The 15607-nt window shown below is 44.6% G+C and overlaps 1 protein-coding gene across 1 annotated transcript; it reads left to right on the forward strand.

Annotated features, from left to right (window-relative positions):
- Positions 1-368: 368 nt before the first annotated feature.
- LOC132569113 (uncharacterized protein K02A2.6-like) lies at positions 369-3076 on the forward strand. Its single transcript, XM_060235295.1, has 2 exons — positions 369-1113; positions 3032-3076. Exons 1-2 carry the CDS (start codon positions 466-468, stop codon positions 3074-3076), a joined length of 693 nt encoding a protein of 230 aa, XP_060091278.1. The 5' UTR covers positions 369-465.
- The last annotated feature ends 12531 nt before the right edge of the window (positions 3077-15607 follow it).

Below are 15607 nucleotides of genomic sequence, written 5' to 3' on the forward strand. Positions count from 1 at the left end.
GTCTGTTGGCCCCAGACCGACAAACTCCCCAAATCCTGTCCCAGAGGGTGTTGAGGTGGAATCAATTCCTCAACTCGTACACCTACACGCTGGTACACAGGGCGGGCAAGGCAATGGGTCACGCGGACGCTCTCAGCCGGTTGCCGCTCCCTGACACAGGCCCCGATCCAGCCCCAGCACACCAGGTCATGTCGATCGAGTCGCTTCCGGAGCAGCCCCTCCACGCGGCGGAGGTGGCTAGAGCCACCGGGAAAAACAAAACCCTAGCACGAGTGCTCGACTGGGTGGTGAGGGGGTGGCCAGAGGGGAACATGGGGGAAGAGTTCAAACCCTACAAAATGCGAAGGGAGGAACTCACAGCCCACAAAGGGTGCCTACTATGGGGGAGCAGGGTAGTGGTCCCCCCCCCCTCTACAGAAACGGGTCTTAGAATCACTCCACGAAACACACCCAGGCATAGTGAGAATGAAGGCCCTGGCCAGGAGCTACGTATGGTGGCCGGGGATGGACGGGGAGATAGAGAACTGGGTCCGGAGATGCAGCACATGCCAGGAGTCGCGGCCGGACCCACCCAGTGCCCCGGCTACACGGTGGGAGACCACAAGGAAACCGTGGTCCCGGCTCCACATTGATTTTGCCGGGCCGTTCCAGGGACAGATCTTCCTAATCATTGTGGATGCATACACAAAATGGTTAGAGGTCGTTCCCGTAGGGTCTACCTCGTCAGCAGCAGCCATTAGAGCATTACGCAGGGTCCTGTGCACCCACGGTATTCCGGACACCATAGTCTCGGACAACGGGGCAGCGTTCACCTCGGGGGACTTCCAGGCGTTCCTCCAGAGGTACCTCATTAGACACATCCGGTCAGCCCCCTTCCACCCGGCCACCAACGGCCAGGCCGAGCGGATGGTCCGAACAACAAAAGAGGCCCTGGGAAGGATAGTGCAAGGCGATTGGGACCACCGGCTAGCCGCGTTCCTCTTCGACAACCGGGTCATCCCAAACCCAGTCACCGGGGTCAGCCCAGCCGAGCTCCTCATGGGGCGCAAGCTCACCACAAGGCTAGATCGGCTAAACCCCGACAGAGCCCCCGACGTGCGAGGGTCACCGGAGGTCAGAGAAGCGGCTAGGGGGTTCTTCGCAGGGGACCCAGTGTACGCCCGCAACTACGCTTCAGGCCCCGAGTGGGTAGCCGGGCGGGTACTACGGGTCGTGGGTTCCCGCCACTATGAGGTATCCACCGAGGGGGGCCAGATCCTACACCGGCACATCGACCAGTTACGCCGCCGGACTCTCCCAGAGGTACCCACGGAAACGAGGGAGGGGACAGGGTCCGAGGGGCACCCAATGACACCTGCACCGACACCACGGCCACACACACCAGCAGAGGCGGACCACCCCTCGGACCCCGACCCACAACCCAACAACGCTCAACCCCCCGGGGAAACCCCAGAGGCGGAAGTAGCCCCGGCACCACAAGCCACTCCCAGGCGTTCAACACGGGAGCGCCAACCTCCCGCCTACCTCCAGGACTATGTCACTAACTAAGGGGGGAGGAGTGTAGTGTATGGCGTTCACAGAACGCAACCAGTTCATAAGGGCCACAACAACAGAATGACATCAGCCGCGGAGGCAACTGAGAAACATCCAGGTGCCTCCGCGCTGGGCGCAACGATCCGCCAATCACAGCTCGTGGCGGGAAATACGGCTGGCCGGCATTGGACCGGCCAGCAAGGAGAATAGTCCGGCAACTGTATATATGCGGGATCTGGCCCGCGTGCTCGCTCTCTCCATCTTGTATTGTACCATGGAATAAACTATGTTGCCCTACGCTCGTCTCCAAGTCTGGTACTTTACAACACGGCCATGGTACAAGTTACATCCACAATTAGCAACTTCCCCTTGCCTGCAAGTATTCATCTCCAGCTTCATCTGTCTGTGGTTTATTAGATGCTAACTAATAACAGGTGTATGTGGTTTATTAAATGCTAACTACGACAGGCTCTCAGATCCAATCTCCACTGATGGTGCCAGCGCTGATGGGGTGTTAGAGGAACACTGGGCCTGGCATCCACTTCCTCCTCCTCCATGTCTGGTCTGGATGGTCAGCCCTGGACCCCCTCTCCAGCTAGTATGGACTATAACAATTTGGCTTCCAATGCCAGAATCAATGTGGACATTTAGTTTCTATGGACTGTGCAGCAGTACTTCAAGCCAGGCCTCAGCAAGCCTCCTGTCTGTGCCTGTTGTTGTGTGAATTGCCTATGCCTGCCATGCTAAGAGGACTTCACTGACAAGCTGCTCAGCCCTGGAGAACAGCAACTGCATCCCTGTCACCAAGAAGCACCAGAAGCAGCCCTGAGAGAAGACATATTCCTGTGATGTCCCCAAAAGACAGCACTCTCTCCTGCAAACCACCACTTAAAGGAGGTTTCTCCAACATATAGTACATTCCAGAGACCAGCCAACACTTACTTTAGAAATGCAGATGTGAAAGCATCATCACCAATAATGAACTGCTGCAACACCTCCTCACCAAACAAAAAGAATCTTCCAGTCACCCATCAAGATAACCTTTGTGCACAATAGAGCATAGTTGAAGATCGTCTGTCAACAGCCACATCCCCTTTCTTTTGTTTTATCAAAGTTCCTTCCGCAGTGTTACAATAGGGAAAGATATGGCACTAAATTAACCACTCTATTTCTTTGGTGTAAATGTGGTTTGCACTCAGCAGATCATCATTGCCCATCAAATTCTTTTGTTCCATCTCCTGCCTACTTCATGATATGAAATTGGCTATAAGAAAGCCAGATTTTTGGCTGTTCAGGTGTGTCTCTGTCCCCTACCTTACTGTTGGAGCCACCCACAATTCCTGATCAGTATTGGGTCCATTATTGCAAGTGATGGCTAGTCATCTCTTGCTCCTCTTTCCCTTATTGTCTTCACTGGAGGATCATCCTTCTTCTGTCATCAAGAGGTAACATATAGCCCTGTTTGTCTTCCCTCATATGTCCCTTTAAATTGTCCTAGATCTGTGTGATTGCTGATAATTGTGTTTCCTGTATGTTTGAGTGATTTTTCCAATAAAAACCTATTTTTAGTATATGATCTCATTATTTAAAGGGGCTCGTTTGGAGAACTGACTTTTGTATACACAGGTTATTGACCCCGTAAAGTTTGCCATCTTTGCCCACCCAAATAATTCCCTCATACCTCTTTTGAGGGCAATTTGGCTAACAACTTTGGCTAACTTACAGCTGGAGGAGGACACAGATCAGTTGCAGCCAGTGTGTTGTCAAGAGCCTTCATCTCCTGTCCTTGAAGATTGATGGGCTCTATCTCAGCTGCGTGTTCCTCCTCCTCTCCAGAACAGGTTTTGTTATCAGGCTGTTGTTCATCTGGTCAGGCTGGCTATCAGAGTGACATACAACAAAGATCACAGCAGAAACTAAAAAGATAAAATGCTCTGAGTCTACGAAAACATGAAATCACTCGGCATTGCAAACTCCCCCCCCCCCCCATCTACTCAGATTGGCAATGGCTCTCCAGTGTTTTCTTTGCAACTTTGCAAGCCCAGAAGAGCTTCCAACTGAAATCAGCAAAGATAAGGCAAAAGGAGCTGAGAACATTGTTGCCACCCTCTGAGCTTCAAAGGGTGAGGACAGAAGGGGGGGGGGGGGAGAAAGTTGTTACAGGCCTGATTAAAGTCCTGGGTGTGCTGGTTCTGGTCTGCAAACTTAGGAGTTTGACAGCCCTGACCTAGGTCCTGTTTATTTGTCTTTTTGGTGGTCAATATTCGTAAAATTCTCCTTCAACAACAAATTTCTAGTGAACCACTTTCTTACTATCTGCTTTTTTCATTGTCCAGCTCATACCCATAAATAATAATGGGGAATACTATAGTATTAATTAATTTGATCTTGGTATTCAACACACATGGTTGCATTTAAGAATTTTTTTCTAGCTCCTTCATGGCTGCTCTTCCCAGTCTCAATCTCCTTCTGTTTTCTTAGGGACAGTCTCCCTTTTGGTTGATGATTGAGCTAAAGAATAGAAAATCTTTAACAATTTCAATTTCTTCACTGTCACCCTTAAAACTGTGTAATTCCCCAGTAGTCATTACTTTTGTCTTCTTGATGTTCAGCTGTAATCCTCCTTTGGCGCTTTCTGCTTTAAACTTCATCGGGTGTTGTTTTAAGTCTTCAATATTTTCTGCCAGTAACATAGTGTCATCTGCATATCTGAAATTATTTATGTTCTTCCATTAATTTTCACCCCACCGTCATCTAGATCTAGTCCATCTTTCCTTATGATATGTTCTGTATGTAGATTGAAGAGACAAGGAGATAAAATACATCCTTGTCTGACACCTTTGCCAATGGGAAATCATTCTGTTTTGACACATTTTGTCCTGACATCAATCTCTTGCCTAGAGTACAGATTGCACATCAGAACAATCAGATGCCATGGCACATCCATTTTTGAAAACCAGCCATTGCTTTTCATGATTCACATGGTCCAACACAAGCTGTGAAACACAAGCTGATTTTTTTTCTCTGAAGTTCTCTCAAATTCTGCAAGTAATCAGTGTAAATTTGCAATATGATCTCCAGTACTTCTTACTTTTCTGAATTCAGCTTGAATATCTGACATTTCTCATTCCATATATAGTAACAGTCTTTGTTGTGAGATTCTGAGCATCACTTGAGTGAGAAATTAATGTGATGGTTTGGTAGCTGCTGCAGTCTTTGATCCCTCCCCTCCCCCCCCCCCCCGGGGAACTGGAGTGTAAATTCCTGCTTCAGCAGGGATGGCAGAATACAAATCCAATACATAAATTGAGTATTTCCAATATGTGAGCCATTGTTTTGTTTTCCACATTTGTTGGCATATCCTTGTTTAATTTTTGATGGACTCATTCTGTGACTTCAGATAGCTCCACTAGTTCTAGTGATTTGTTTCTCCCAATTGCTAATTTTACTTTCTAAAATTACAGGAGGTTCTTCCTCTTCAAAAAAAGAATATGCCATCCTTTCATCTCTTCTATATAGTTCTTCAGTGCATTGTTCCCATCCTTTCTTTCTTTTGTCCTGTTCAGTGTATTTCCATGTTGTTCTTTCAGTATGTGTAACTGTGCTTTAAATTTGATTACTTGGATCTTGTGAAGCATATCTCTTGTTCTTTCTTCTTTGTTGCTCTCCTCTATTTCTATGTGACAGTTGCTGGAATTTACTTTTGCTTCTTATCTATCCTTTGTGCATTTTTTTGGACCATGGCTTATGCTTTCAAGATGAAAGCTCTTCTATCAGGAGACAGATTGCACCTCCCTCATAAGGGTAGGAACAATGCTTGGTACGAGTCTTGCAAACCTAATAAAGAGGGTTTTAAACTAAATCCTATGGGGGAATGAGACAAAGTTCAAAACCTATTGTGATGCTACTAGCTGTCAAGAACACAGCTTTCTACAGACTTGAGAAATAAAAAGATTCATTTAGGAAATGGAAGGAGGCTTCATCTGGAGGTGGTGGGCTCTCCTTCTTTAGATGCTTTTAAACAGAGGCTAGATGACCATCTGACAGTAATGCTGATTTTGCAGTCTTAAGCAGGTCAGGAGAGGGAGGGAAGGAAGGATTGCATCTCGTGGCCCTTTCTTGCACACCCAGGGAAATGCTGATCATCACTCTGGGGTCAGAAAGCAATTTTCTTCAGGCCAGTTTGATCAGGGATCCTGGTTTGTTTTATTTTTTACCATCTTCCTGGCATGGAGCAGGGGTAACAGAGGGTATGTGTGTGTGTGGGAAGTATTTGTGTTTCCTGCATTGTGCAGAGGGTTGGACTAGATGACTCCAGGAACCCTTCCAACTCTTTGATTCTATAATGATATCCCTGATTTCAATCCATAGTTCTTCCATTCCCCATTCACTTGAACTTGATAATTCAAACCTAGTACTTTGTACTTTAAAACCTTATTTATTTAATTGGACTTACAGCTCACTCTTCCCTGCGAACTGGCTCAGAGTGGGGAACATCACCAGAAACACAATATATAATCTAAAACATTTGATATTCTAATAAATAAATACAATAAAATGACACAATCAACAACTCCACTAATAGACGACATAAAAACTGTCTGGTATGAAGGAAAGGGGGGAGAAGAAAGGGAGGATTGGAAAAAGGGGGAGGCCAATCAAGATGGAAAACTGTTGCTGCCATCAACCATATGCCTGGTGTTACAGCTCAGTCTTACAGGCCCTGTGGAATTGCTTTACATCTTACAGGGCCCATATCTCACCTGGAAGAGTGTTCCATATTAGTAATCCATCAGCTCCTAGTCTTGTTTTAGCAGGAAGAATAAACCTTTTTCATCTTCTGCTTCCAGTTACTTTGTCTATTTGGTTGTTGTATTGGCTATCTGATGCTGTCCGTATATATAATAACATATTCACATTGTACAATTTGCTGACTTCACAGAATTCTATGAGTCATTCCTTGCTTCATTTTGTGCTCCTAGCCCAAATTTTCTGATATTTGGTTCTACATGTTTTCCCATTTTTGCATTCTAGTCACCTGTGATTATCAGTACATCTTGCTTAGGTGAGTGATCAATTTTTTCCTGGACAACTGCATAAAAGCTTTAAGTTTCTTCCTCATCAGCACTTATAGTTGAGGCATAAACTTGAATTATAGTTAGGTTGATAGGTTTTACATCTTTTGCATTTCTGTATATTTTCCCCCCAATGGCTTCAGTTCCTTGTTTTACAGAGAAACATATTGTAGGCTCATTTATATCATGTATGTATATTGTACAATTTTTACACACAGTTTATAAAGCATTTTTATATGCAATGTTTAGCATGTATAGATATAAATATACCTGGAATGTATAATGCTGACACTGATTCACAAATAGGGTTGGAATTTAAGGGAACAATAGGTGTGCTTTGATGTGCCACAGATCTGATGTGCACAAGAGAGAAGAAAAATAAAAACAGGAACTTTTGGGAGCAAACAACTAGAATGACAAAATGGAAGCCATATCCATCTTTACAGCTACTGCAACAATTTCAGTTCTGTGCCATGTGAAGCTTATAGTAATGGCAGTCATCATTATGGTGTGGTAGCCTGCAGTCATTTTTAGAATTTTTTGAAAGGATAGAGGCTGCTATCACAAAAAGACTTCAATGGAGAGGAATCACAAAATGGCCAACACAGCCAGTGTCATAGAACAGCTATAATATGGATATGGGAGCAGGATATAGGAGACCCAGATCCCTGTCTGCCATGAAAGTTTGCTGAGTGACCATGTGTCAGTAACATCCTCTCAGCATAACCCAGGGGTATCAAACATGCAGCCCAGGGGTCGAATCAAGCCCCTGGAGGGCTCTTATTAGGTCCTCAAGCAAGTCTGCTTCCTTTCCCCTCTCTCTTGCTTTCTTCTGCATCACAGGTTGCTTTGCCAGGCTTGCTCAATCGCATGGGAGCTACAGAGCAAAGCCTCTGTTTTCTCCATTGGCTAAGGGTCCTTCTTTGGAGAGGAAGGGGGGAAGGGAGAGCTTGCTTTGCTAGGTTCTCTCAATCACACAGCAGAGCTACTGAGCCAAGCCTCCCTTTTATTTGCTGAGGTTCCTCCCCCTCCTTGTCCCCTGGTGAGGGAGAGAAATAGCCAGAGTTTTCTTTGCCCAGTTCCCTTAATCCCACGAGAGAGATACAATGAAAGCACTTTTTTTAAAAAAAAGGTGTCCTTTATAAAGTTTGTGTCTCTGGTTCCTGGCATTACATTTTATGACACACATGGCCCGGCCCAACAAGGTCTCATTTATGTCAGATTGAGCCCTCATAACAAATGAGTTTGATACCTCTGGCCTAACACAGGCTTCAGATTCAGTGGGAGCTCACAGGAGCACAGCTCCTGAACCTTTCTGAGAGTTCCACTTCCTCCTTCTGAGAGTTCCACCTCATTGTCCATTGAATAGTATGTGCAGTTTCTTAACAGTTCATGGATGAGCTCCACCACCTATTTTTCTACAAAATGACCGCTGGCCTAACCTATCTCACAGGGTTGTTTTGAGATAACATTTAGGAGAGGAGAACAATGTAAACTGCTTTGGGTTCCCATTGTGGAAAGTGGAAATGAATCAAGTATATAAACAAACATGTTGAGAGGCTGCAAGTCAAGCTTCTACTCATAATAAAGGCAGCTCTTTCAGAATGCTTGAAAACAAAATTATTATTATTAAAAAAAGAGGGGGAGATACAGAAGAAAAAAAGGGGAAGGGAAAAGGTAAATTCATCAATAACTTTTAAATGTTATGAATAGTTACATCTGGATTGAGGCAGTGTGGCGGTACTGCTGTTGCTAGACCTATTGGTGGCGTTCGATGGGGTCCCTGCTGACCTGCCGCCTCGCCGACGCAGGGATTCAGGGGTTAGCCTTACCGTGGCTTTCCTCTTTCCTTGAAGGTTGGGGACAAAGGGTGGCGATTGGGGGAGAGCTGTCCCAGAGGCACCCACTTAATTGTGGGGTGCCCCAAGGGGCGGTTCTCTCTCCAATGTTATTTAACATCTACATGCGCCCCCTTGCCCAAATTGCCCAGGGATATGGGCAGGGTTGTCACCAGTATGCTGATGACACCCAGCTCTATCTATTAATGGGCCGCCTGGTTGCCGACGTCCTTGTAGATCTGGACCAGGCATTGCAAGCCGTGGCTGATTAGATCAAGCTGAGCGGGCTGAAATTGAATCCAGCGAAGACAGAGGTCCTTTGCCTAGGTTGCAGCGGTCTGGAAGGAGGGATTCCCCTTTCAGCTTTTGACGGGGTGCCACTGGTACCAGTGTGCGAGGTCAGGAGCTTGGGAGTGCTACTGGAGTCTTCCTTGACAATGGAGGCCCAGATAGCTGCCACTGCCAAATCCACCTTCTTTCACCTTAGACGGGCGAGGCAGTTGGCCCCCTTCTTGGAGCAAGGCGACCTGGCAACAGAGATTCATGTGATGGACACCTCAAGATTGGACTACTGTAATGCCCTCTACATGGGCTGCCCCTGTACCGAACCCGGAAACTGCAGCTAGTGCAGAATGCAGCAGCCAGGCTGCTGGTGGGACTACTTCGGTGGGAACATGTGCAGCCTAGGTTGCGGGAACTGCACTGGCTGCCAATTGTATACCGGGTTTGTTACAAGGTGCTGGTTATCACCTTTAAAGCCCTATATGTCCGAGGACCTGCCTACCTTAGGGACTGCCTCTCTCCATATGTTCCCCAGAGAGCACTGCGCTCCAGCTCACAAAATCTTTGAAATCCCTGGGCCTAAGGAGGCCAAACTTAAAACAACCAAGGAGCAGGCCTTCTCCATAAAAGCGCCCCAATGGTGGAATCAGCTGCCGGAAGAGGTGCGGGACCTATGGGATCTCAATCAGTTCCGTAGGGCCTGCAAAACCGTCCTCTTCCAATTAGCCTTTTAAGATGGAACCAGAACTAATATTACGCTATCTTGGATAAACAGAGATTGTAGCACCATTGTATTGTTTTTAGCTTAATTTTAATAGCTTAATTTTAATATTAATTTATATATTGTATCTATGCCGTTGTTTATTGATTTTATTATCTGTTTATTGTTATACTGTGATATTATATAATGCTTTGTAAGCCGCCCTGAGCCTGCCTTGGAGGGGAGGGCGGGGTATAAATAAAAACTTATTATTATTATTATTATTATTATTACATACAAGTAAAATCAAGTAAAGTCAACTTTTTAATTTGAAGACAAAAATGGTAATGCCTCCTCAGTTCTTCTGAGGTAGCTTCTGCTCCAACAAAATGGAAGAAAATCAGGATTACTTTTTGCTTTGGAAACTTTGTCGAAGAAGCAAATCAGGAAGTCTATTCAGGAAACCTATGCCACTCATGGGAACTACTCTGAGGATATTACAATAAAGTTATTAAAGCCACGGGTAAGTTTCCCATTACCTCAGTATTTGTCATCCTAACCCACACACTACCTTTTATTTTCTTGTCAAATATCCAACATTTTGTAACAAAGTTACTTCTGTGTGTTTATAAAGTTATGTTTTCCAGTGAAATAAGATGTGGTTCAAATTATATCACAGTATGCTCATTTGTGGTAGACTAATTTAATTTGTTTAAAGTTAAATACAGATGCATGAAGTGCTGAAGAAGCAATGCTCCCAAATACGTATAGATGGCAGCAAATATTTTAAATTGCTTTCAGTAATTATAGGCTGAAATAGAAAGGAAAACTGTGGAATGAATTTTCCTATACTCTTTTATTATTGTTTACACCAAAGCAGGTCATCATTTAAATGCAAATTATTCCATTATTTGCTAGAAAATATTTGCAAATGTCCAAATAAATGCTCTGTGTACAGTAAAGCAGGATTCAGAGCAAATTACTGCTGCTATTCTTGAAATGACTGACCAAAGACATTGAAGATGATTCAGTCCAGTAATCAGAATATCTCAAATACTGAATGTACTAGAGGGCCTCTGTAGAAAACCTGAAAGTTGCTTCAGGGGTGGAATTCTAGCAGGAACTTTTTTGCATATTAGGCTACACACTCCTGATGTAGCCAATCCTCCAAGAGCTTACAAGGCTCTTTTTTGTAAGCCCTTTGAGTATTGGCAACAGCAGGGGTGTGCGACCTAATATGCAAAGGAGCTCCTGCTAGAATTCCACTCCTGCTCTGCTTTACAGCTACAAGACATTCTTCAGTTTTGGAAAAAGGTGGTGGTGGGGGGGTAAAGGTAGTCCCCTGTGCAAGTACCAGTCGTTTCCAACTCTGGGGTGACGTTGCTTTCACAATGTTTTCATGGCAGACTTTTTATGGTGTGGTTTGCCATTGCCTTCCCCAGCAATCTACACTCTCCCCCCAGCAAGCTGGGTACTCATTTTACCACCCTCAGAAGGATGGAAGGCTGAGTCAACCTCGATCTGACTACCTTGCTTCTGCCAGGATTGAACTCAGCTCGTGAGGAGAGCTTAGGACTGCAGCACTGCAACTTTACCACTCTAGAACCAGTTAGTAAATCACTGTAGTTCAAGAGCAAACCTGAATGAGAATGATACTGACAAGGAAAAACAAAAACAAAAATCCCGCACAGAAATGGTTTTTTGCTAGGTGATTGTTAGAGTTATGATCAGGTGTGACTTGAATGTAGGAAAGTAAGCAGTTACCTAGGGCATCATATTTTAAGGGGCACCAAACCAGACAGAAGTGAATTTCTATTTTTAATAGTGCATCTTGAATACAGGTAAAAGCTCAGCCTAGACTTTTTCATTTTCCCCTACATTAAATATGGGGAGGGACACCAAATATTTTACTTGCATTCTTTTTAGTCTGCCTTTCTTATACAGGCTCAAAACAGATCACACACAATGAGGCAATACCATAACTAAAAAATGGAACATCCAATAACCAATATGTTAGGATTTTGGAAGTATGAACAACCAGAAAGAACTGAAGCATAAAAATTCACATGACATATTAAGTCATGCAGAAATTACATAAATAGGATCCTACTTACAATAAGCTAAACACAGCAGACTAGACTACAGTCCTTAGTCATTTATCCAAGCAAGTTTGTAAAACCATTTTACATAGTACAATACTATTTCCTGCATGGAAAAGCATCTTGAATAATTCAGTTTCACATATAGTTTGTGGAAGGCCAGGAGAGCGGGAGCTTTCCTGACCACCTCAGGGAGGCCATTCCATAAGCACATATACAAGCAGTTGTTGATTTTGCCCATTTGCAGGTTGACACCTTGCAGAAGCCCTTGCTGATGCAAGCAGAGTTGTTGTGGCAGAGCATAGGGAGAGAGGTGGTCTTACAAATAAGTATTGAGGGTGCCCAAATCCTGGGCCAGCGTCAACTATGATTGCACCCAGAAAGAAGAAAAAATGCAGATTTATACCCCACCCTTCTCTCTGAATCAGAGTGGCTTACAATCTCCCATATCTTCTTCCCCCACAAAAGACACCCTGCAAGGTGGGTGGGGCTTTCAAGGACAACCTCTGCCAGAGCTATGGCTGACCTAAGGCCATTCCAGCAGGTGCAAGTGGAGGAGAAGGGAATCAAAACCGATTCTCTCAGATAAGAGTCAACGCATTTAACCACTACACCAAACTGGCTCTCTGAAACACAAACCTATGGATTAAACAAGATTTACTTAGCATCATAACTAGGTTTCCCAACCCCCCTGCCCTGGCGGGGGCCCCCTAAATTTGCAGGCTCCTCCCCCACTCTCCAAAAATCCGGAAGCGGGGGGGGGGGAGAACATGCGTGTAGGCATCATATCGTTGTAGAGCTCCTGCAGGTTTAGAAACCTGCAAACAGTTTTTAAAATGTGTGCCCCTTTAAGGCTGCATAGGAAACAGGAAACAGGAAGGGCTTCATGGGAAAGGGTCAGTAACAGTTTCCATGGAGAACGGCTCCTCCCTTTCTTCTGCTTTCGTTTTCACAGTGAGCAAAGTTCTGCTGGAAGGAGACCAAGTAAGTATTTGTGCGTGTGAGAGAGGGAGGGGGCAGGGGATTTCCTGGTATGCAGGCCCTCCCCCCTTTAGAAAGCATGGGGGGGAGGGAAATGTCTACTGGGCACTCTATTATTCCCTATGGAGAACTATTCCCATAGGGAATAATAGGGAATTGATCTGTGGGTATTGGGGGCTCTGGGATGGGGCTATTTTTTGAGGTAGAGGCACCAAGCTTTTAGTATAGCATCTAGTGCCTCTCCCCAAAATACCCCCCAAGTTTCAAAATGATTGGACCAGAGGGTCCAATTCTATGAGCCCCAAAAGATGGTGCCCCTATCCTTAATTATTTCCTATGGAAGAAAGGCATTTAAAAACGTGTGCTGTCCCTTTAAATGTGATGGCCAAAACTCCCTTGGAGTTCAATTATGCTTGTCACACCCTTGTTCCTGGCTCCACCCCCAATTGCTCCTGGCTCCACCCCCAAAGTCTCCTGGCTCCGCCCCTAAAGTCCCCAGATTTTTCTTTAATTGGACTTGGCAACCCTAATCATAACAATCATTGTGACATCATAACATTTTCCTGCATCATAACATTCTCCCGTATTTAGCTTGAGGTTGCCAACTATTGCTTGGGACTAATTGGATCTCCTTAGAATTACATGCATTTAAAATGTATGGACAATCATCTGTACAGTGATCTCTTTGTGGGAGCAAATGTAAGCAATTTAAATGCATTTTTTTTTCTGTAGCAAGACCATCCCTGAACCATTTACTAAACATGCCAGAATTCACTTCTTCATTCTCCAGATCTGGGCAATCTTGTTTTATCTGGCTTTCTTCAGCCATCTGCCACTTTTCTGCTAGGAAAAAGTGTTCCACACCATTGTTAGCAAAGTCTGGAATGAGAGTTATGAGAATGAAATTTATTCTTATGAGCCTCTAAGCATCACATTTCCAAATTCCTGAAAGCACCATTAATTATAACCTCAATGTAACAGGTATATGATAGAGAAATGTATGTACATGATTTATTTTGTAATTGAAACCATGGATCCTAGTCTTGAGGAACACTGGCAACAGAGAGGGGGAGCTTATTTTTATTATCTTACAATAGGACCAAAAAACAACCTTGATTAGGAATGTATTGTAAATAGCCAATTATATTTTATTACCAGCTCACACAATTTGTATGCAAAGGCAACATTTTGTGATAAGAATTGAAAAGTGATGTGCAGGGAGGGTCAAGGATGTTAAGGGCCCTGGAGGAAGAGATTAGCTGCTTTGTCCTTGAGGAACACAAAGTTAGGAAAAGGTGTTGCAAAAATGTACCAGAAGATACTGAACAGCTACAGCAATGATGAACATTTTATCATAAATAGTTTGATTGGTAGTGTGTCAACAAGCCGGTTTCCTTCATAAAAGGGAGGAAACAATTAAAAATTTATTGTAGAAAAATATAGAACACACATACAAGGCAATGAATACATACAACACAAATACAGTCCTAATAAAAATAGAGAGAAATGCAGAGACAACACAAGGATGGAGAAACAGGGTGATAATTACCAATCGTAGTCTTCAAGGAAGGCTCCAATGGTGACAAACGAGGACTTGGGGGAGGAGACCCTCAACTGGACAAGAATTGGGGATGTATCTAGATAGCAGAACTGGGGTACTGCTAGATGCACACCTGTGAGGAGCTGGGTCACAGGTTATAAGGACTACCTTGAGCCCTTAGGGGATGGGAGGTACAGGGGCGGATGACAGTGGTCAGCTGGTACATGACCTCAGAAAAAGGGGAGGCTCTGCAATGACCATGAGGGCTGGACTTATGCAGTAGCCAATAGCCAGTTAATTCGCAGTCACTGATTGGATGCTCAAAGCTAGCCAATGAGCAGACTTGGTCTTAGTTACCTGATTGGACTTCCAGGTAACAATGGGCCAAGGGAGAGGCTCCAGGATGACCATTAAGGGAAAGAATGGGAAAAATTGTTAAGATGGGGGGTACTTAAGTCTATCAAACTTATCTAAAAAGGTGACAATATATGGCCAAATTGCTACCTAGGTAACACCCGGTCTATACAAAGAAACTTGGCTCTGGGTGAAGATCTTCTTCGATCTTCCATTGGCACCAGTCTTTGTCTTGAATTCCATTGGACAAAGGCTTAGGCGGTCTGGCAGGATCCACGCCTAAGATAAGCTTGATGGCTTTATGCATAGGTGACATCTGTTGAGTATGTGAGCCTCCCGCTTCGCTGTTATGGAGTCTGACAATGCAGGAAATAGCTGTTGGTGGTGGATTCTATGGCTGAGGCTGGAAACCGCTTGTCTGGACAATTCCTGGCGGCACACCTTCTTCCGCTGCTATGGCCGAGATGGGGATCGCACGGAGCAACTGGAAACCATCTGTTCTCCTGTTTAGCACTCCTCAAGAGGCACAGAGTGCTGCTGCAATGTTGTGGCTGTTAGTACTCATAAGTTCCTTCCATTTGGTAGACAAAACCCACGTTCTCCTGGTAGATGTGTGTGAGTTGAGTCTCCAGGCACCCTGGCAACCAAACGGGTGACTACGATGTTCTGGAAATAGGGGTATTATTCTCACACTATGCAGGTTAACAAGTTTATTAATGGCTGATCTATATCAGTTATATCCCTGAATTCAAATGAGTTAGTTTTAACAAGCAGCCTACAGTGACTACCTATGTTCTGGGTAAAATCACTCTGGGTCCAAACTTAGCCGGTATTACAACTGCCTTTATTTACCCTCACCTATACTTACAAGAGAAGTTACAACTAATCTCCTTCCCCCCATGTGCTGCTTGAGTGACTCAGTCAATGCTGCTCAACCACCAAAGAAGTTCCTTCTGTAGTCCAACAGACCTCTTTGGGCTAATGACAGGCTTGATTGAGAGCAGCCCTTAAACTGTTGAAGCCCTTAAACTGAGCTGCTTCTTTACTGCTACTTTTGGGTTGGCTATGTCTTGTGAGATTTCTGGGGATCCTGAATATAAAGATTTGGTGCCTTCTGTTTTCTTCTTTTTGTCTCTTATTGTTAACCAATTTTTTGTTGCTTAAGATGTTACTATGGTTAAACATGCTGAGGTCTATCTTTCCCT

The sequence above is a fragment of the Heteronotia binoei genome, chromosome 3, assembly GCF_032191835.1.
Source record: "Heteronotia binoei isolate CCM8104 ecotype False Entrance Well chromosome 3, APGP_CSIRO_Hbin_v1, whole genome shotgun sequence".
Taxonomy (NCBI): domain Eukaryota; kingdom Metazoa; phylum Chordata; class Lepidosauria; order Squamata; family Gekkonidae; genus Heteronotia; species Heteronotia binoei.